General features: G+C 37.3%; 4 protein-coding genes across 4 annotated transcripts; 2 read left to right on the top strand and 2 right to left on the bottom strand.

Annotated features, from left to right (window-relative positions):
• The first annotated feature begins 1611 nt into the window (after positions 1–1611).
• Positions 1612–3381, top strand: LOC116014364 (transcription factor bHLH94-like). The gene is made up of 3 exons (XM_031254409.1): positions 1612–2099; positions 2443–2862; positions 3133–3381. The coding sequence occupies exons 1-3, from the start codon at positions 1653–1655 to the stop codon at positions 3220–3222; spliced, it is 957 nt and encodes a 318-aa protein (XP_031110269.1). The 5' UTR covers positions 1612–1652; the 3' UTR covers positions 3223–3381.
• Positions 3382–6381: 3000 nt separating this feature from the next.
• LOC116011957 (E3 ubiquitin-protein ligase RING1-like) lies at positions 6382–7925 on the bottom strand. Its single transcript, XM_031251399.1, has one exon. The coding sequence runs from the start codon at positions 7782–7784 to the stop codon at positions 6741–6743; it is 1044 nt and encodes a 347-aa protein (XP_031107259.1). The 5' UTR covers positions 7785–7925; the 3' UTR covers positions 6382–6740.
• A 6286-nt stretch (positions 7926–14211) lies between these two features.
• Positions 14212–14913, top strand: LOC116012127. The gene is made up of 2 exons (XM_031251597.1): positions 14212–14685; positions 14863–14913. Exons 1-2 carry the CDS (start codon positions 14212–14214, stop codon positions 14911–14913), a joined length of 525 nt encoding a protein of 174 aa, XP_031107457.1.
• On the bottom strand, positions 14809–20864 carry LOC116013340 (ATP-dependent RNA helicase DEAH11, chloroplastic-like). The gene is made up of 3 exons (XM_031253032.1): positions 19944–20864; positions 16414–19534; positions 14809–16161 (listed from the first exon to the last, which is right to left on the bottom strand). Exons 1-3 carry the CDS (start codon positions 20667–20669, stop codon positions 14945–14947), a joined length of 5064 nt encoding a protein of 1687 aa, XP_031108892.1. The 5' UTR covers positions 20670–20864; the 3' UTR covers positions 14809–14944.
• Positions 20865–22655: the final 1791 nt, after the last annotated feature.

The raw sequence follows: 22655 nt of genomic DNA, 5'->3' as shown, positions 1-22655 counted from the left end.
GAACGGGCGCCCAGGAGAGGAATAAGAACCAATCACAAGTCACAACCATCCATTTGTCTAGATCTAACATATCAGATGTAATTTTTTAAAAATGAGGTGGTATTTTTGTAAATAATTGAAATTTTGTGTGCAATTACAATCACTTAAAAGTGCAATCATTTACACTTAATAGTGCAAGTAATTTATCTTTTCACATTGGTACACTTAATGATAACGTTAAGTTATGTACACTAATATTGTTGTTCGGTGTACATTATTTGTTACACTTTTTATACATTTTACTTGCACTTTTAACATAATTTACTTGCACTTCAAAATTTAATTATTCACACAAATTTCATTGCATTTTTTTTAAAGAAACAGTGTTTCTAATCCATTAGATCTGGACAGATGGACGGTTGCGATGAATTCCTATTTTTCTCTTGGGCAAGAGTTCTCGTTTGATGTGTTTCCTCTCACACAGGTCATCCTTTCGCATAGAATTGACTCTTTGATACAAAATTAAATGATGTGTTTCATCTAAATTAAAAGTTTAATTTGATAATTAACTAGATTTCATATTTATTATTTATATATATATATATATATATATATATATATATATATATATATATATATGTATTATGCTTAATACATCCAAACAAATAATATTAACTTACCACTTTTGTCGATCTTTTGACTATAAAAAGTGGCCGAAAAACGAAAATTTTGTAACAAAACAACTTCTACAAACACTTTTGGCATCTGAAATACAAAATATGGTAAAACCAACCACATTCAAGAAAAGTTATTGAAATGTCCAAATGCATAGCTTGCTAGAGTTTCCGACCACGGGGCTTGTCAAATAATTTAACCACATCCTATATGAGCCTACCATGCAGCACTTCACTTTATGGAAAAGGATAATTTTGGTTAACTATATACGCAAACTTCATTTTCAGATGATGATGGTTTCAATAATTACCCCCAAGTCCACAACGCCATCCATTTTTTACAAATTAAATATATAGTTGATATTTATTATATATTTTTCCATCCAATTGTAACTAATTATTTAATTATTTAATAATTTTCGAATTCTCCATCCCAATCAAGACAAACTTGAGTCTATCATTCGTTAACCCCAAAGTCATCAATATTGTAAAGGAAAGTTCAACAACATTATATTATCACTACTCATACTACATGTTTCGTGTCATATGTGCATATATGACTATATGTATACAGCTATACATTTTCCTTATATTTTATTTGATTAGATAGTAATAATAGTATAGAGTACAACTTGTTGAATTATTGGAAATTAAATAAATTAATGTTCAATAGTTTGCGAGTACCGTACCTACTCACCTAACTATCTAGTAGTAGTGTATTTTTCAACTTAATTACTTATCTAACAAGAGAATGATTGTGTTCACTCTCTCAAGACAACAATAAACACATAAGTCCTCACGTGTAATAGTTGCATTTTCATACATCTAAGTTTTATTATATGGTTGGTACGTAGTGCAAGTTGGTCCAAGCTAGCTTATTATTCCTATTTTGAAGCCTTTAAAAGGGGAGGCAAACCCATCTTCTTTCTTTGTATATTAGGGAGCTGAGAGAATATAATTGAGAGAGAGCGTTGTTGTTGCAGAGAAAAAGAAAAATAGATGGCTTTAGAAGCTGTTGTGTTTCAGCAAGATCCGTTTAGCTATGGGTGCAGAGATTTTCACGGTATGGAGGGATGGGATTGCTATGGCGGTTTTGGGTTTGAAGATGATGATGAGAGGAAGTTGAATTATTGCGATGCATTTACGGAGCAAGTTGGTTCGAATGGTGGGTATTACTGTTGGGATTATTCGTCTCCTCCTGTTTCTGCGGCGAATACTTCGTCGCCGGAAGTTTGTGCGGCCGCCGGGAACGGGTTGATGGATCCACCGCCGGCGGCGGCGCCGGTGACTCGACGGAAGAGAAGGCGCGCCAAATGCTCCAAGAACAAGGAAGAAATAGAGAACCAAAGGATGACCCATATTGAGGTTGAGAGAAACCGCCGCCGCCAAATGAACGACTACCTCGCCGTCCTCCGCTCCATGATGCCGCCGTCATACGCTCAAAGGGTACGCACACCTTCAATTCTACTAGCAACAAGGTTTAATATAACTAGTAAATTACCGGTGCGATACACGAATAAATAATGATTCTTAACTTAATTATATGCATGGCATATATGCATGTGCATTACAAGTTTTTAAACTTGTCTTTATTTCTTGGATAAGGATAAAGGTCTGTCCACACTGTCAAAGTGTACTAGTAAATCTTACCTTGTGACCTAATGTTAAATGATCACAAAAGGCAAACCAGCCTATATCTGGAGTAGAGAGTTGAATTTATCTTTATTTTATGATGTCACTATATATCCTTAGCTTGTATCTTATAGTTATATTAAATATGATTTAATAGGGTGACCAAGCATCAATTGTTGGAGGAGCCATAAATTTTGTGAAAGAGCTAGAGCAACTCTCTCAATTCTTGGAAGCTCACAAGCTGGTGAAAAATCTGCCATATAACAACGCAACCAAGACTTCAACATCATCATCATCTCTCCCCTTCTCCACCTTCTTCCATTTCCCTCAGTACTCAACCTCAGCCACCCGGAACCACGTGGCCGCCTCCGACAAGGCGGCGGCCGAGAAGTGCTCTGCCGTAGCCGACATCGAAGTCGCCATGGTAGACGACCACGCAAATGTGAAGGTATTATCAAGAAAACGCCCAAAACAACTATTGAAGATGGTCACTTGGTTTCATGCTATGTCCCTCACAATTCTCCACCTAAATGCTACCACAATTGATCACATGGTGCTCTACTCTTTCAGCCTAAAGGTTAGTAATAATTTTAGTCACAATAAAATTAAATGAACTCAGGCCAACTATTATGTAATGTGATTACATTGTTATCATTCCAAATAGATGGTCACAGACTCAAAAAATTAAAAAAGTACAAGAAAAATATTCTCTTATAAAAAAGCATTATTATTTAAAAAATATGAACTCAGAGAACATTAATGGATGACATGACAAACATGTTAATTTAAGTAATTACGATAATTATTCGTTTGAATATATTTTTACTGTTTGATATGATGGAAACAGGTTGAGGAAGAGTGTCGGCTGAGTACAGTGAAGGAGATTGCCAGTTCTGTGCATGAAATGGTTGCCATGATTGAACAAGAGAACCAGTAATGATCTCAGAAGTCCCACTGTAACATGGGGACCCAGAAAGAGAAATATATAAAATTAAAAGAATATTCTAAAAATTGTAAAATTATTCTTGGTCGCATTGTCAAATCAACGCTACTTTATGCTTTAAATTGATCTCATCATCATATGTAATGTTTATTAGCATAAATATAAACTAGTTTTGGAATGTTTTGTCTTTGTGTTAATTATTGCCTAATCAATGTTCTGTATAGTAGTCTCACCACGCATGACCAGTCCCTAAAACATCTCCAATAATTGTAATTTTTTATGAGTTTTTGCAATATAATTATGAAAGAGAAAATGAAATGAAAGAAAAAAAAATAAAATAAATTTGAAAAAAAAATTAAAAATCTATAGACTAAGGCGTCCGGATGGGCGCAGGGTTACGCCTCACACGTCACAAATGACATTGTTGTTGTGCTGTCGAGTGTACTCAAATAATTTCTCTCCTCCACATAAGTTTAGCTTCTTCAAAAAATCACAATTGGGATTGCAGTCTTATTTCTTTCAAAGGGTTAATTAATCCTCCCTAATCCTAGTTAAATTAATTAATGTAGAAGTATATATAACAGTGAAAATTACTTTGGGCTCTTTCTAGATCATTCTGCAAGTCAAAAAGACGATTCACTTTTGACAGAAATCAAGTCCTTAGCTTCCCTTTCAACAAAGCCTGATCAAGAAAAGCTTTTTCAGTTTAAATTTTCGAGGTTATATTTAGTTATTTACCATACCATAGCAATTACCAGCTTTCTGAATACAGTTAACTGCAAATTAAAGATATGGTTAAGTGATTAATTGAGCCACGTACTTGGATGGATGCAATACTCCTCCTAAAAGATTGAATCCCCAACAAAGCATTTGAGATGATGTAATAATGACTTAATGATTCAGTAGACATGGTCAAATGCCTATGCATACAAGATATTTACCTACTTTAAACATAATCTCCACACTATAGCTGCTGAGGTTCGAACCTTAATATCGTTTTCTAAATACAGCCTACTAAACTAGTGAATTAAGTCGGTGCGAACAGAAGGCTGCAACTCCGCAAGGTGTGCTTGTGCATAGCGTAAGCGCAACTACCACACCCTCTTCTTTTGAATGGTCTATGGTCCAGTATCAAGATTTTTTTATAGCTATTTTTCTCAACCAAATAAAGTACAAAAAGTCAATATCGCTTCCACTAAGGCTCAAACTCATCCCTCCCACGTGGGGTGCAACTGAATGCCACTAAATTTTAATTAAGTTTCTAACTTTAAAATGTTCGGAATTGATATGTAGAATCACTTAAATTTAGTAACAACTATTCCGTAACAAGTATGGCGTAGGATTTTCAAAAAAAAAAAAAAAAAAGTACGGCGTAGGATTCAATTTTGTGCATGGAGATTCAAATTGTTGTAATTGAAACATTGAGACAGATAATACGATGGTAAAGAAATTCTTCTAAATCGGCTTTACCATAACTCTCTTTGTGTGTGTATATATTACTTTGAAAATTTTGTATCAAGGACACTTGCTAAAGGAAGTACAAGAAGCCTTTAGCGAAGACTGAAGATTCACTGCACAACTGCAATAATTGATGCAACGAAAAAAATTCGCCTATTTTTAAAATTCATATAATACATTAATCCCATATAATTAACATTCAAAAAAGGGAAATATTATCATATATGGGCAAAATTAGTCCTTTGTGTGTGAAAAATACAACTATATTTAGTGTCAGTACCACCTCCCGTAGAAAGGGAAGGGTTTGATGCCACTGGACCACAATTTGTTATGCTTGTATTGAACGTTTTTTTATGAATTGATGGTGTGTGTGAAATTGGGCTAATTCAGTCTTTTCGCTTGTGTTTTCAGATTAAAAATTGGGCTTTATATCATGAATTTCACACTGGGCCTAGTTATCTCTATGGCCCAAACAAGCCTCCATTCCTACACTAAACTCATAACTCATACGGCAATTTATACATATCGGCCATGGAAAAATGTTCATTTTGAATACAATTTTTTTAAAGGAAAATGACACTTTTTCTCCCTATGTTATGTGCATATAGCACTTTTTCTCCCAGTATTATTAAAGTGGTAATTTTTCCCCCTTAAATGTTAAATTGACATTGTTACCCTTAAAAATAATTATTTCATTTATTTTTCTTCTCCAGCAAATTATTATTTATATGTATGGATGATCATGATTCGGTTCGAATCTAACCAAACACTGTAACAATCATATCAAAATAGTATGGACGGTTCTGGTTACGATTCAGAACCAAAAAATTCAAAATTAAATAATTGTTGAACCGTGAACTGGAACTTAACCACAGTCATATATAGTGAAAATAATCAAACACTTATTTTGATAAATCGGTACGGTTCGGTTCTAATTTTTCGATTTTTTATTTACTACGTATTTATTTTTATAATTTTATTTCTTATTTAAAAATAGTCTAAATTTAACAATTATTTTATTTTTTTCGGTTCTGAATCGTAACCGTAACCGTCTATACTATTTAAGTTCAATTGCTACAGTGTTCGATTAGGTTCTTATCAAACCGTGATCTTCCATACATATTAGTAACAATTGATTTGAGAATAAAACTAAATGAAATAGTTATTTTAAGGGCAAAAATGTCAATTTAACATTACAAGGGAGAAAACTACCACTTTTAAAATAACTGCGGGGGAAAAACTGTCACTTTAATAACACAGGAGGAAAAAGTGCTATAAGCATATAACATAGGGGGGAAAAGTGCCATTTTCCTTTTTTTAAAATGTATAGAATGTTTATTATTCAACATTTTTTTTGTATACTGAAAGTTCGTTATTATTTAATAGTATACCAAATAATGAATCTTCAATACACAAAAAATGAACATTTAACGTATTAAAAATAAATTTTATATCAGTAATCCACCTTCTGATCGACTAAGAGAGATCGAGGCGAGGGGCAATTTTGTCTAGGGAGCACAAAATAACAAAAATGTCGATTTTAAGTGATGAATTTTCCCAGTATTTTCCTGCGAGAAAATTGCTGCTTTATGTCATTTTCCTTGACACTATTCATAAAATCAGCTATGACACATCAAATGCAGGGAAAAAAAGAAAACGATGGAAACGTAAGTAGAATGGCGATGACTTGTAACATTTCTTTGAAAACTCTTTTTGTGACTTTCATGTCAATCCATATTGCATAGAGAACAGAGCATAGCAAAGAACAGTACAATAAAAACCCAAAATTACTGCATAAAACACGGACAATGCAATGGAAAGGGAAACAAAAGACCAATTTTATCAGTTAATGGAAGTGTACGTTTCACTGTAACTTCTTATTAAAGCATTCAAGATTCAGAGAGCCTCAAATTCATTGCTTACAATAAATCCCTGACTGTTAGCCTGCTGAAACCAGTTCGATTTGATATACAAATTGCAATTAAGGGGCACAGGCTGTCCAGATTATGTACTAAAACCAAGAAGCGGAACAATAGGTGCTTTCATTAATCCCCTCAAAAATCTTGGCTTTTGCTATTTGTAGTTGGCAAAGAACACTTCCCACTAGAAGTTGAGGATGATCTCTTCATACCAATCGGAACTTTCTGCAGGGACCGCCCGAATGAAGAACTCTTCATCGCACTGTACCAGCGAGAACTTCTACTTGCAGAAGAAGAAGAAGAAGAAGAAGATGGCTTTGAGGAACCAATCTCGAAATTCCTCTTCGCCGCTTCAATCATTGAAGCCGAAGAGGAATCATCCATCGACACTGATCTTCTTGGCGGCTCAAAATTCCCATTCTCGTCCACAATAACTCTGTGCTCGGCCAAATCGCTCTGGGCTCGAATCCGTTTGTGATTTATTGCTTCAATACTTGCAATTGGGGGCCTGATTTCGGGGATCACCTCTTCACTTTCTTGATTTTCCGGTAGGGTTTCTTGATCGGCGACCGCGACAACGTTGTTCGCTTGTTCGACAACGTTTGCCGTTTCGCTGATTATCGGCGCGCGACACAGCGGACAATTCTTGTGTGACCTTAGCCAAGTGTCGATGCAGGGGACGTGAAAAGCGTGGCTACATTTAGGCAACAAACGGAGACTCTCGTCTTCTTGAAATTCCGTTAAGCAAACGGAGCAATCCGTGCCTTCCGTTAAACCCTCCGCTCTTTTATACTTAAAAACAGATATAGACTCGATAACGGCGTCAGGTAGGCCGACGGTTCTTATATACCAAATCGGGTGATCCACCTGCTGCGTCTGCTCCCCGTCGATAAAATCCCGCCGGGATTCCTCTACCGGAGAAGGCGTCGTCCTCCGGGAATTCCGCTGGCTTAAACGGTACCGTTTGAGGATGGTGACGTAGCAGAGGATGACGAAAAGGGCGCCGAGAAGACATAGCATGGAGATGAAATATGCAGGCATGTGATATTTCACACTAGAAGGGGGAGAAACAGGAATTACCAGGGTACAATCTTGGGAACAATCTGCACCAGGTGAACAATCGTCACACACCATTCGGGGGTCTTTAAGATCATCCAAAACCCTTCTAGCCATCGCCATGGAAGAAACGGAGGATACAGATTTTTGATACCTCAAAACATTGGGTGAAACAGGGAAATGGGGATTGGGGATTGGGGATGAATGAAAGGAGGATTGGGAATTGGGTGAGTTTAGGTGCGGTTTCTTAAGTTTCTTTGCGTTTTGGTGTCAAAAGTCAATGGAGTTTACTGGGTCAAATACGCGCAAGTTTGATGGTGGTGGGGGCCGGGGCTACGTACTGACAAGACACTGGAAAACTGCAATTTGTGGGGAGTTGTTGTTGTTTGGATGGTTGGACTTACACGGTGTTTGCTTGTTGGCATTTAGCATTTACAGCCACCCCATTAGGGGGTTTTTAAATGGCTTTTACAGATAAAGAAGATGAGTATGCTTTTTTTCACAAACGTAATGAGAGGTTTTTCTTTGGTTTTTATTATTGCAAATTTAGGTTTTATGTGGGACCACTAATTAATATATATATGGATGGGTTTAGGCGCGGTCATGAAGTTAGATCTGAGTCGTTATTCAAATCTAGATCAACGACTCAGATCAATGAAAATTTAAATAAACAACAAACGTGTGTCTGAAAGGAAGAAGCACAAGCTACAAATGACGCACCTTAAGTGATAGAAACACACAGCTTAAGTGTTAGAATAACGCACTTTAAGTGTTAAAAGACGCACTTAAGTCTTAACCTCGAGCACCTCCAGTTTATTAACAATGGCGCACCTTAAGTGATGCAAAGACGCACCTTAAGAAGGAAACTGGGTACCTTAAGAAAAAAAATCACGCACCTAAAGCTTTAAACCGACGCACCTTTAAGTTTCAACAAAAAATGCACTTTAAGTTATCAACTGAAGAACTGACGCACCTAAAGCATAGAAACCACGTACCTTAAGAAAGAAAATCACGCATCTTAAGCACAAAACCTACATACACACCTTAAGTGCAGAACTTTTGCACCTTAAGTTCTCAACTACATAAGTGACGCACCTTAAGCACATAAATCACACACCTAAAGAAGGAACACGACGCACCTTAAGCACAAACCCTACGCACCTTAAGTTTGACCCATACGAAAAATAAACAAATTGCCACCGCATTTTTTTTTAAAAATGTTATTAATCTTGAACGTTGATTTTGACAAGATCAATGGCTCTCATCACATTGCTCAACCACACCTGAGCACCCCAACCGCATCTGAATTATATTATATATATATATATATATATATATATTCAGAATCAAATAAGAACCCTGTTGATAGCGTAAATGGAACCGGGGGTTACGATTACACTACGAATACGTATGTTTGTGGATAAGTGGGAGAGCGCTCGTAGGTCAGCCGGTCGGTCTACCGTAGGGCGACCGGGCAATCCGAGGCTGAGTAATATTCCGATCGGTAAGTGATTACGAGCGGGCCGCTTGGTATAGCGCAGGCTGCTATTGTAGGGCGGTCAGGTTGCAATTACAGAGTGGGAATTACGAGGGAACGGTTACACGGGGTGTAGACCGTGATATAGATTGATGTTGTAGGGTGAGATTACAAGTAATGCGTAGTAGTAGTTACAATCAGATGGAGATGAGAAGTGAGGGGGAGACCCCTCCTATTTATACTAAATCAAGTCGGTCTACGCAATTAGTGCACCAGCTGCAAGTGGCTTGACGTGGCGTCTTCTTGTTGGCTTGGTCAGGCGGTCACTCTGCAGGCTACGCGTAGGTTGACTGGTCGAGGTTGCAGAGCCGCAAGTTGTCAATCGCCGGCCTGCAGGCGCAAGTTGGACTGCTTTACTTGTTGTGTAAGATAAGATTTCGGCTTGCAGGTTGCGTCACTTTGTTGACCGACCGGTCATCCAGGCGCAAGTTGGACTGCTTTACTTGTTGTGTAAGATAATATTTCGGCTTGCAGGTTGCGTCACTTTGTTGACCGACCGGTCATCCTTTGGTAGACCGGTCGGGTGTGTTTCTGTCGGGGCGACTCCAAGGGTGATCCGAGAGCATTTTGTCACGAGGCCTATCGGTACAAGCAGACCGGTTGATCATAAGTGATTTATCCAGTCGGGTTGATGACTATGACTGACCGGTCGGGTGACTTCTTGACGGACCGGCTATACGGATCAGTCTTTTGTGCGTATTTACCCATCACCTGTCTTAAATAAAAATTTGTGAACTTGCATGAATGCACTCAATTTACTACACGAACGCACAGAATCTACTTTACGGGTAGATTGTGTGCATTGTTCACCTAGAGTATTAATGTAGTAGATTCTGTATAGTTCGCAGGTTCTCACATAAGGGATGATTCACATTTGAACACAAGCACAAAATCCACACATTCCTATTCCAGCTCCTATCACTTCACACATTCCTATTCCTCTCCATCAATTCATCTGCATTGATGGATTTAATTAACCCGGGTAGCCCAAATTATTAAACCCAATAAATAAAGGAAATGCTACTGAAGGATGATTTGATAGAAAAGACAATGAATAAATGTTGCGGAGACAATTCTTGTATTAATAACGATGTAAGATCATTACAAGAGTGTTTATATTTAGACAATAGAGATGATAATAGAAAAACGATGTCCTAATCAAGACAATAATGAGTCCTTTTATACTAAAGCTTCATCCTAACCGCATCACGAGAATAGGGTGGACGGTTGGATCTTGTTGACTAAGTCTACGCATGTAGTGCGCAAGGTGGGCACCCTGGTCGAGGCTACTGCTCGCCGAGGCCGCCTCTTACCAAGGCCACCACCCGCTGAGCCTATCCCAAGGCCACCCCGAATTGGGGCACCCCTAGCCCGAGTTGAGTCCATCTTCACTATATCCATCAATCATTATGTACTGTGAATCAAAATTTCCAAAATATAACCTCCATTTTTTTTAACCTCCAATTCAATGTTTAGTCATACTAACACATAATGCACAATACAGCCTACAAAAAATGCACACAAGTTGACAACTGGTTTTTAATACTACGTAATAGGTATGATGTTTGAGTCAAACGTTATATATTCATTTATATTGTATAATGTATAGTGGTTATTATTATTGTACAACTTTTTTATAAAAATTTATTTGATGAGTACTATAAACATAGTCAAATAATGACGGTGTTAGATTTGAAAAAATCTAAAGTTAAATAACTAATTATAAATGATAATAAAAGGCTTGCATCCATTCTACTTTGGTGCCACCATATAAAAATAAATAAATAAGTACGAGAGTAATTTTGAAAAGATCATTTTTTCCATTCTTTTTTAATCATTTAATACGACATCACCACTGATTATCAATCCCGTAACTACTCATTTAAAATGGTAACAAAAATGTCATCACATTGTATAATAGTTGACATTTCTCTTTTCATTTAAAAAAAGAAAATATATAGTAATTAATAGACACCCGACAATGTTTTCATAAATTATATAATTAATAATTAATTATTTTAATTTATTTTTTCAATAAATAAACTAATAAAACAACTATGTTTTTTTTATGACAAAGAAAATTCGTAATATTGGGTAAACTTTGTTCTTGTGTAATAGCTTGCAAATTACACGAAAAAGATCTCATGTGATAAGTTCTACCAAAAAGATATTAACAAGAATAAGATTTATGACCTTTAGATATAAAAATCATGCTCCAACGTCCACTCGAAAGGACAAATAATTTAATTTGATATACAACCATTAATGTGATTGGATGAAAAAAAAATTATATAATAAGATAAGGATATGAAAGCTGGCACCATGAATCCATGATTACCCTAAGTTTGATATCCGTGTTCTAATACATTTGCATATAGGTTCATTTACAAGCACACAAATTGTCAATGCTATATGGTAGGCCAACTAATTAGCGTATAAAAATTCAAAATTTTGTTCACTCAATAAATTAATTAAAAAGTCTATTTTCATACTATAAGATTGAGGTGTGCCATTTTTCACTGTTATTTCAACCATATATAATTTATAAATAATTAAAAAAAAAAGTATGGGAAATTTGTAATTTTGTTCATTAAGTTATTAGGTAATTATTATTTTTGTACATAGTTTTTACATGTGCTTTTTATTTCATTCTTAAATTTTATCTAAGTTAGTCGTTCTCTCCCTAATTTCTGGGTAATTGTTATTTTCGTTGGTAATTATTGGATAATTACCTAATAACTTAAAGAAATAAAAGTTATAATTTTCTAAAGACTATTCATGTGGAGTTTCTTGATATTTTTATTGTATTTTCTCATTTTTATTTTATTTCCTTTTAAAGGGTGAAATTTTATTTTATTTATTATTTGGTTTCGTGGAGGGGGCGGTGCAGACCAATGGTTTAGGGCCAGTAGTTTATTCATCATGATGTGTAGTATCATTATCTTCGTATCATTTGATGTAATCAAAATCCACATAAACAAACGACTGCAATCATATGCATAGTTATATTGGTACCATTTTAGAGGTTTCTTTTTAAACTATGATTAAATTAATATTAATTGTTGATTTGATGGAGTTCAATTTTTTAACTATAAAAATTAAAAATTGGCAAATTAGTTCAAAAGGTAAATTATACCATGGACTAGAATCTATCTTGTATTACGTACTCTAATCCAAAATTACATTTAGATTATGCATCTATAGTAAATATATTATGTATTTGTAATTAAGTTAACATATTATGTGCATGTAGTAAACAAATTATGTGTCTTCAATTTATTTATATACACATAATTTATTAACTAAAGACACATAAACATGCTAACTGCAAATACTTAATTTTTGAACTTATATCCACAATGCAAGGTGAAGTTTGATCCTTGGTATAACAGTTGAGTTCAAAATTAGGATCTCATTAAAATATCGTTACTCGCAAATTATATTGTGGACCATGATCATGCTGATATTGCAGTTGCGTTAAACGGATAGTGCAGTTGTGTTGAAAAGATACTGCAGTTGTGTTGAAATGAAACTGTAGTTGTGCAGAACAGAGACCGTTCATCTGTTCAACACAACTGGAGTATCAGTTCAACACAACTGCAGTTCTAGACAGATAACACGGCCTCTGTTCCGCGCAATTGCAGTTCCCTTTTAACACAATTGCAGTATCCGTTCAACACAACTGCAGTATCAGTTCAACACAATTGCAGTATCAGTCATGATCCATGGTCTACAATACATTGTGGACCATGGTCCACGGTATAACAACATCATTACTATGGGAAATCATCAATTGATTATGAATTACAAAATTATGGAGTATGATGCCTATTTATAAGAGACTATATCCTAGATCGATCTAATAATTTAGTACTCCTAAATCTGGTGACTTTTCAAAAAAAAAATATTGGCCTATTCTCAAGCGAAGTAAGAATCGATCTCATACATCATTGGTCAAGCCATGCTATGTTTGTGACTCAGGTCTTCCTTCTGAGCCCAATAACAATATTGTAGCCCAATAATCAAGTCGAGCCCATTCAAGAAAATCTGGCAAATTATATTATGAATCACCTTGTAAGGTAGATCGGGTCTATGCTCACAAATTTAAAACTCTATATTTACAATATTAAATTTCAATATACAAAATTATATTACTCAATATTTATAATTTTTAACTCTATATTCACAATTTTATTATATAGATTCAAAAATTGTGTTATACTGTTGAACATAGAGTTTTGATACTTTTGAACATAGAGTTATGAAATTTTGAACATCTATGAAATTGTGAACATGAAATTATGAAATTGTGAGCATGAAGTTATGAAACCGTGAACATGGACTTATGAAATTGTGAACATGAAGTTATGAAATTATGAACATGGAGTTATAAAATTGTGGACATGGACCCGGGTCCATGGCATAACAACGGGGAAAATCCCAACACCACTAGTTAATTTTAATTTTAATCACTTGATTATTGTATTGTTCAACTTTGAGTCCACAAATTCGAAACCAACAGATTAGACCACTGATTATTAAAAATTTCTCACTTTTAGTTTTAAAATCACCATCTTTAGCGCTAACAAAAGAATTTGTAATACTTAAAAAAGACTAAACTGATTAATTCAGAAAACAGTGATACTATCAAACTTTTAATACTCAAATTGAAATTAACCCTTAATTGTTTGTTATTATAAGGTGTAAAGGTTGAAGATTTTGCTTTGACGAAAGGATAGTGGGCGCAGTTTCCTTTGGAAACAATCAACGTACTCTTTTTAACAAATTTATGTAAATGGTTTATCTTTGCTTACACACATAAGCAAAGAATTTTTATTTCCTTATCCAACAAAAGAGAAAATATTATCCCCACCAATCTCATGAATCAAACCGGTTACTTTCTTGCATAAACTATGGCGCTATCTCCCACTTCCTTGAACCTCTTGATAACTCCAACCTAACCACTATCCGTTCTTCAACCCTCCACCCACCCCAACCGGAGATCCAACGTCAATGGCAAGCTGGATCATGGCTAACCGGTCAAACAAGGATGACATAGCTTTGGGTTTCACGTTTCTCGCTCAAAAATCCGGTCTTGACCTCATGCAGAACTGCGATTTACCCCCGCCGCTCAAGGTCTTTTCCGGCGTCTCCCCGCCTCCGATGGAAAAACACGGCGGCGCGTTAGAAGATCATAACGAGAAGCTAGAGCTTCTCAAGGCCCTCAGACTATCCCAGACCCGGGCCAGGGAAGCGGAGAGGAAATTTCAAGCCTTGTCCAAAGAAACAGACGCACTGTCGAATCTTCTGCTGAAAGAATCTCTGCGGTTATTCGCATGCCGGAACTGGGTTAGATTGCTTGAGCTCCAAGTTTCCCAGATGGAAAAACAGTATATTCATGGCAGTAGAGAGGAAAAAATTGATGATGATCACAACACTAGCTCCACATGGTTTGTGGCAATGGCTTTCTGTATGGGAATTGCTGGGGTGAGCCTGGCCTTTTTTTTAATTTAATCCAATTGCTTAATTTTTATTCATAACCTGTATATGTAAACATGAATATATATCATATAATATCTCAATCAGCACATTTTTGTAAAGACACAGAGATAATTGTTTTTGAACTCCTTGATGATATAAATTGCATTCTGATTTCCCCTACAGCTTAGCTACAGGGGAGTGGTGTATAATTGGAATTGTATAGATATAGACTAATAGACAAGAGATTTACAGAGAGCTAACTATACTATACAATGCTGAAATGAACAGACCTCAAATGGTTATAGCATTCATCACTGGTTTCATAGAACTCCAAGCAAACCCAGCAAACATGTTTCCCACACCGGCATTCGATGTGGTTGCACCCATCCACCTTCTCGATGGTGCTCTTACACACCGGGCACACCTTCACGTTCTCCCTCCCCTCCGCCCAGGCCTTCAAGGACAGGTCTGGATCGTTTTTGAACTCCTTGTAGTTTTCGCACGAGAGGTAGGGGTGGTACTCTTGGTGGCATCTAGTGCATGTCTCCGAGTAGCACACTCCACACATGAATGCCGACCCCGAGGAGTCAGGATGTGCGATGTGGTAAACTGAAGGGCAGTCGGGTGAGGGGCAGAACCTGTACGAGGCGTTGCTTGCCACGAAAGCTGACACCGACGCCCTGAAAAGCTCGTCCAGCTTCTCGACTTGCAACAAAGACTTTATGTCTGTGATAAGGATAGGAGCATTGCAGCCATTGTGCAAACAGCGCAATGGGAAGCCATCACTGCTTCTGATTGCAGACTCGCACTGCTCCAACAAGCACGATCGACAGAAGACGTGGAGACAGCTTTCAAGCTTGTAACGTTCCTCCTCCAATTCACACAAGCAAATCGGGCAGCTTGCCTCATCGTCGTTCCTTTCAATATGTGAGCCACTAGCCCGGGCAAGCTCGTATATTGCATCCTCAACTCTTTGGCACAGGTCTTTAGTACCTCCTCTGACATGAATGCAATGGCGTCGGGTATTTAGGTAAAAGTCCCCATCAGGAAACATCTCTTTGAGCCCTTTCAGGTCCGGTCCAAACATATCAACCACTCTCTTCATCAAATCAGGAGGCAAAGCTTCACCTCGAAGACGCACTACAAGTTGCTTGTTCTCATGCAATGCAAGAAGTGAGCTAACAAATTTCTGCTCTGCCATATCAACCCTGTTCAAAGAACCAAAGATTCTCACAACTAGGTTATGCCTGTCAAACATAATATAGGTTCCCGTCTCCCGTTGAATCGACCTCATAAGATTGATGCCTTCCCAAGAAAACAGAAGTTGCAGAACTGTTGCAGTAACGCCCTCGTGATCTATCGCCTTCCCTTTCATAAGCTCCTCCAAAGGTTTTCTCACTTCTGCAACTGTTTTTGTAGCATTTGCAGATATCTTAACCCTATAGGGACCATTCTCGTTTTGCTCAAGACGGCATTCAACACCTGCACAATCGCCACAGACATTCAGTTGCAAAAAGGTGTGAAATTTAAACAGGAAAAGCCCAAAGCAATCAAGATAAATGAACATAAACTAAACCAAGCAACTGAATAATGAAAAGTACTACTTTTTTGGTCAGTTTCCTTTTCTGGGATATCCAGCAAAAAGAAGTCATCACAATCAAGTTTCAAAAACATTTAATGCCAAACTTCCAAAAGGTAAGAACAATATTGGAACATTTTTGTTAAAGACTATACCTTTATGATTCTTGAGTCTTTCTAGTAAATGATGCAACTCCGTCTCGATCACATGATAGGCTGCTGCGGGACAAGACACGCTGCTTTGGAATATCTGCTGGCATTTTATCTTCTGCCATGGAAGAAATCCAAGCAACACCTTCCCATCCAGTTCTTCTAATGCCTTTGCAGCTTCGAGATGGAGATTTCCATCAAATGTGATTATAGCTCTCATGTAACTATCATTAGGTTCAGGTTGGAAGACCTGTGCAGAAAGATGAGTCCTCTTAGGCATCAAGGAGGATATTTCTCTCAACAGCGCTTCCTCACAAGCAACGAGTGAAGGATTTTCTACTGGATTTCCTCTGACGAGGAACAAACTGAGGATGTTTCTATCTGTTAGTTCATTTACAGCCTCGGAGATCTCAGTTTCAGAAATGTCCTTATCAATACCAGTAATAACCACTCGGTCGGGGAAACTTGTGCTTGGCTCACACCGAACGAATCTTCCTCCTATTTCTAGATCAGAAAGGTCATCAACAATGAGAGAAACATCGTTAGGGTCGCATCTCAGAACAGCTTTCCCTCTACTGCCCCGACGAGGCCAATAAACTTTGGCTCTGAGCAAAGGAAATGAGAGCATTCTTTTATCGCCACCATACATTACCTTGGAAGGAACTATTTTCAGTAACCCACCATTAAATTCGACCAAATTTAACGCAGTAGCTAGATTAGCAGCATCGGGGGTGAGAAATGTTACCCTGCCCCATTTTTCCAGCTCCTCGCTCTCTTGGCTTATGCCCGAGAACTTGAAGATTGCACATATGTCGCCACAGTTCCTCTCCAGATACATCACCAACTCCTTATCATCAACTGCAGTTCCAGTTGACTGAAATATGTCGACAGTCAAACATCTCTTCTCGAGCTCCAAATGCTTTATCTCAGCTCCAGCTCCGAAAAGAGCAATAGAAGCTGAAGAACCAGGTCCTCCATTGTGCAAGCATTTCTCCAAACATTCGTTTTTCAATAAATTCCTCTTGTGCTCCAACACTTCATTCACAGCCGCTAAAACCTTCTCCATGTCTCCAGAAGAAGCATTCAGTATAATCTCATTTTGATCAACCCTCACCTCGACGCCAATGCGTTCATCCATACATGATAGTCTGATTTGTGAAACGAGATGATTGAGACTACAGTTAGATTTCCCGCAGAACCTCTTCAGCAATAGGCTTCCAAACCCCGTCAAAACCTTCTTCTGCAGCCTTCGAGTGTCCATCTTCAAAAAGTCGAACGATGGAGCTGGTTGAAGGGTGGCTAGAAAGCTGAAGTCAAATGCGGTAGCACAAACCAGATACTCTTTAGCTGCCACCAAAACTTCACCAAAGACTATCCATGTCGGTCTTTGACAGAAATTCAACAACGAACATGAAGGATGCAATTGGAAATACTTCCCGGTGAGTGCCACCTCATAGCCAAGCTGGTCATAACCAGAGTACATTGCCACATTCTCAGCAAGGGATGCTAAAATTATACGTTTTAATGTATCATCATGTTCACTATGCACTTGGGGATTCCAGTGCCAGATACTTGGAGCGAGAACTCTCAGTTCATGCCGAATGCATGCTTCCAATTCTTGCACAGTCTCCTGGCATCTCCTCATAGTTTTGGCGTTGACACTATTATTCCAGCACCATCTATTTCTCTTTTCACGAGGCAAAGCATCCCATTCCTTGTACACAGAGAGTAAAGTGAACAGGTCACCAAAGGGATGGCAAAATTGCACCTTTTGGCAATCAGATTTTAGTTTCTCTTCTTCAGTGCCAACTCTGCAGAAAATGCTGCTGTAATTAGCCATAACAGCAGCGAGGGCAAGACCCTCTTTACCTAATTGATGTTCGAAGCAATCAAGGAGCATTTTCCCAAGCCGAGGCTCAATACCCAACTTCACTATACGTAGTCCTTCTGCAGTTAATTCATAACCATCGTTAATTTGAACAATGGCTCCTAACTGAATTAGACTCTTGATAGTCGTCTCGATAGCTTTTGGGCTAGGTGCATCAATAAAATCAAAATTCTCCACATCTTTTATGCCAAAGGCAAGAATCCTCAGCAATGCAATACCAAGATGAACCTTGTGAATTTCAGGTTCTTGATGACAAGGCATACTCTCAAAATCAGTTTCTGAGAAGAGTCTATAGCACTTTCCAGGCTCAGTTCTCCCAGCTCGCCCAGCTCGTTGATTTGCAGAACTTTGACTGGTCTTGCAAACCCTCAATACATTCATTCCGCTTCCAGGCTCAAACCTTTTCTCCTTCACCAAGCCAGAATCAACAACATATTTGACCCCGGGAATTGTCAAAGATGTCTCAGCAACATTTGTAGCAAATATGACCTTTCTCATTCTTGGGAAATCCAAAAAAATTTGATTCTGATCTTCATTGGAGAGTTTCCCATGCAAAGGCAAGGCAATGGTAGAGGGCGACCGGAAATTCTCACAAGCCCATTCGACTTCCATTTGCGAAGTCAAGAATGCAAGAATTGCTCCATCTTTGTGGGTATTGTGGATGTCAAGCGCCATCTTGACAACACTTGAAGCATAAGGAGCAACCACCCCAGAACAGCATTCCGATTCACACGGGACATATTTGATGTCAACCGGAAAACTTCTGCCAATCACATGAAATTTTCCACTCCCAATGAAGTATTTCGAAAGCTGATCTGCATCAGCTGTGGCAGACATAACGACGAGCCTCATATCAGGCCTCCGATGAAGCAAACCCTTTATCAATGCTAGAAGAAGATCAGTGTTTAGGCTTCTTTCATGTGCTTCATCAACTACAATGCACGATATCTTGGACAAATCGTTGTCACTCATGTAATGCTGCAGCAGGCAATGGTCTGTCATAAAGACTATCTTTGCATCAAACCCGGAACTAGATGAATATGACGGGTGACAGATAATCGAATTATCCTCATAACACCCAACACATTCCACTTTAACCCTCCTTGCCAAAGAGATGGCAGCCAGTTTCCTGGGCTGGGTGCATACTAGCGCACCATCTCCGCCAATCCCAGAATCCACTAGGAACTGAACCAATTGAGTACTCTTCCCAGAACCCGTCTCCCCAGTCAACACAGTGACCTGCAATCGTTAAACAAAATACATCATTCCAATTGTAAGGAGCAATGCTCGAACTCAACATTAAGGACTACACACTAGTACACTAGGAAAGATTTTAGAATCTATGCCTACACAATAGTAAATCTTTTCCAAAACTGCTAACTTTATTATGTGGGAGAAAAGAAAAAAGATTCTAGAAAACCAGAGGTTGGGTATAGAAATTCCCACAGTAAGGAATCATATTTTAGAAAGCATATAATGCAGCAGCTATCAATCAACATCAGTGGATTAATGGAAACACTAAACCAATCCTCCTCTAGTTTGTTCTAATCAAAATAGTAAATAATCAAAAGCCTTCAATATATTACTAAAATGGTGTAAAGAATTAAAGCAGTGAACATAAAATTAGGCAACAGAGACAAGTAATTACCTGGTGACAACTAATTTCCCTGAGAATTTGTTGGCGAAAAGAGAAAATGGGCAAGCCATCTTGGAGCCTTTTACATTCCCTCATCATTAGATAATGTAAGCGGTCCCAATTGAACTCTCCTTCGAGCTTCAACACACTCACACTCTCCTCAGAGTCATCCATATCCTTAAGATGAAACCACACGCACCTTATTCCCTGCTTGAACTCCTTGATCCTTTCCCTTATCAACTCAACCTCAACCAACAAAGCCTCTTTCCTCTTCAACAAATCACTCGCAACACCTAAAGAATTCGGCTTTTGAAGCTTAGCCGTGACGGCATTTGCCTCCTCCGTTAATTCCGTTAACTTCTTCCCGGAATTTTTAACTAACTCTCCGTACATTAACTCCCTAACTCTCTGATAAAACACCGTCATGACCCGCTTCTCCAACTCCACACTTCCTATCAGCGCCGGCGTGAACAGAAGCTCTCCGGCGAGCCGGGTTCGCCACAAATGCTCCATGGCCTCCAGCGTCTCCGGCCACCGCTCGTAACAGAGTTTCGCGCCACCGCCGTCGCATAGAGAAGAGCTCTGTGGGCGCTTCGGCAATTTCCTCACGAGTTGCCGTAATTCTAAACTCGTCAGCGTCTGATTACTCGAACGGAGGTTAATTACGAAATTCGCCGGCGTCCTTGACCCCGGTAGAGCATCCTGGTGGGGCCTACTACCCGGAGCGAAACTGGACATCTTAGACAGTGGGTCCGAGGATGTAGACACCTTCTTTTGTACTATAAGGGGTTTCCATTACAAGGTGAAGAAAACACAGAAGAAGGGAAATCTAAGAGAGATATAAATCCACAATCTTCGAGGACTTCTATAATATATATATATATAATATAATTCGGTTATACGGCTAGACTTGGGAGCAAAGAAAACACAGAAAGAAAACAGTTGGAAAACGAGAATGGTTGCTATGAGTGTTTCGAGTCAGCGGTAAATGGTGCCTTTTTATGCTGCCCAGATGCTTGTACTTACGTGTATCCCAATATCTTCTCTTTTGGAAATAAATTTTACTGTCTGTTTTTTTTTTTTTTTTAAATTGTATATTATACATAGGTTGCACGGTTGCAGCACGTGACGATACATCATTTATAGTAAGAAAAAGTGTCAAATAGGCCACTGAACTTATCGCTTTTGTGCAATTGGGTCATTGAACTTAAAAAGTGTGCAATTCAACCATCAAACAAGAAAAAATTGTGCAATTGGACCATTTTTACAAAACTTTTTAATTCAATTTGAGTTAAAAACATTTCAATATTGACTCCCAACTAGTATGGTAGAAGAAAATGCCACTCTTAATACATATACGTTAGTAATATAATTGGATTTTACCAGAAAATTTTTGTAAAAATGGTCCAATTGCACAAATTTTACTTGTTTGATGGTTGAATTGCACACTTTTTAAGTTCAATGGCCTAATTGCACAAAAGCGATAGGTTCAGTGGCATATTTGACACTTTTTCCTTTATAGTAATAGCGATTTGTTTTTGTGTTGATATTTAAGAGCATGACAATATAATAATATTGGTAATAATAACAATACGGTATTTATTTCTAAAAAAAAAATCACAATACGGTATACGGAGTATTATTTTTAGTAAAAGCGATCCAATATTTAAGAGCATGACAATATATTTGTGTTTATTTAATAACAAATTTAGTACTCCATATCAATATAAGACTATAATAGATAGCTTGTCAAAATATCAAATATATTGAGCACAAAGAATGAACAAAGGGAACTACATGTTGACACGTGTCCGTTGAAAACAACGTATAGTGAAAATATTTACTCTCAATAAATGGTTACGTTATGAAAAGAGCTTCTCACCCGACACCCTTCACCCCTCATTTCTCCCACCCTGCCCCTCTCTCAATTTGAAGTCGTAATGAGATGCAATTTGGAGTTCTAATGAGAGTGGCTGTGATAGCATTTTTTTAATTGTTTTGCACTATTATTTTTATTTTATTTTTGACTCAATTTAGAAATAAAAATTAAATGGAATTTGATACGGAGTATTATTTTTTTCCTTTTAGAGAATAAAATATTTAGAAGAATATTAAATTTTAATCTAGTAATAAAAAAATTGGTAATGGAATGAATTTACTTGGTATGGAGTCATGGAGAGAATAAAGCAGACATTTATTTAAAAAGAATAAAATTCTATTAAGATTTTTACCTTAATATTCCACCTAAAATACCATACCAAGTTTTACAATATATATACACACACTAACACACACATCTATTTTAAATGTAGTACATAAAAAGATAAATTTATATTCTCAAAAAAAAAGAAGATAAATTTATATTAAATATGAGATCAACGTGATGATTAAAAGAGATAAGCTCCAATTAAATATTGTCGGCATAGCATCATTTAACACGAAAAATATGGAAAAGATAATAGCCTAATAAATGTGAAAATTAATTATACAAATTATCAATTATGCTTAATATCAAAAAGAAAAATATGCAATGAATATGACAAATATTCATCCAAAATCTAAATGACGTTTAACAAGAAAAAGATAACCACACAATGAATATGCATTGAAGTTTTTATTTAAATTGTCAATAAATAAATCGTAAATGCAATGTGGAATTCCAATGAGCGGATACATTATGCAAAGAACTCATTCCCCCTATCTCCCTCCACCAAACCCTTGCTC

The sequence above is a fragment of the Ipomoea triloba genome, chromosome 3 (genome assembly GCF_003576645.1).
Source record: "Ipomoea triloba cultivar NCNSP0323 chromosome 3, ASM357664v1".
NCBI lineage: Eukaryota > Viridiplantae > Streptophyta > Magnoliopsida > Solanales > Convolvulaceae > Ipomoea > Ipomoea triloba.
This window is presented reverse-complemented; position numbering and strand designations above follow the sequence as displayed.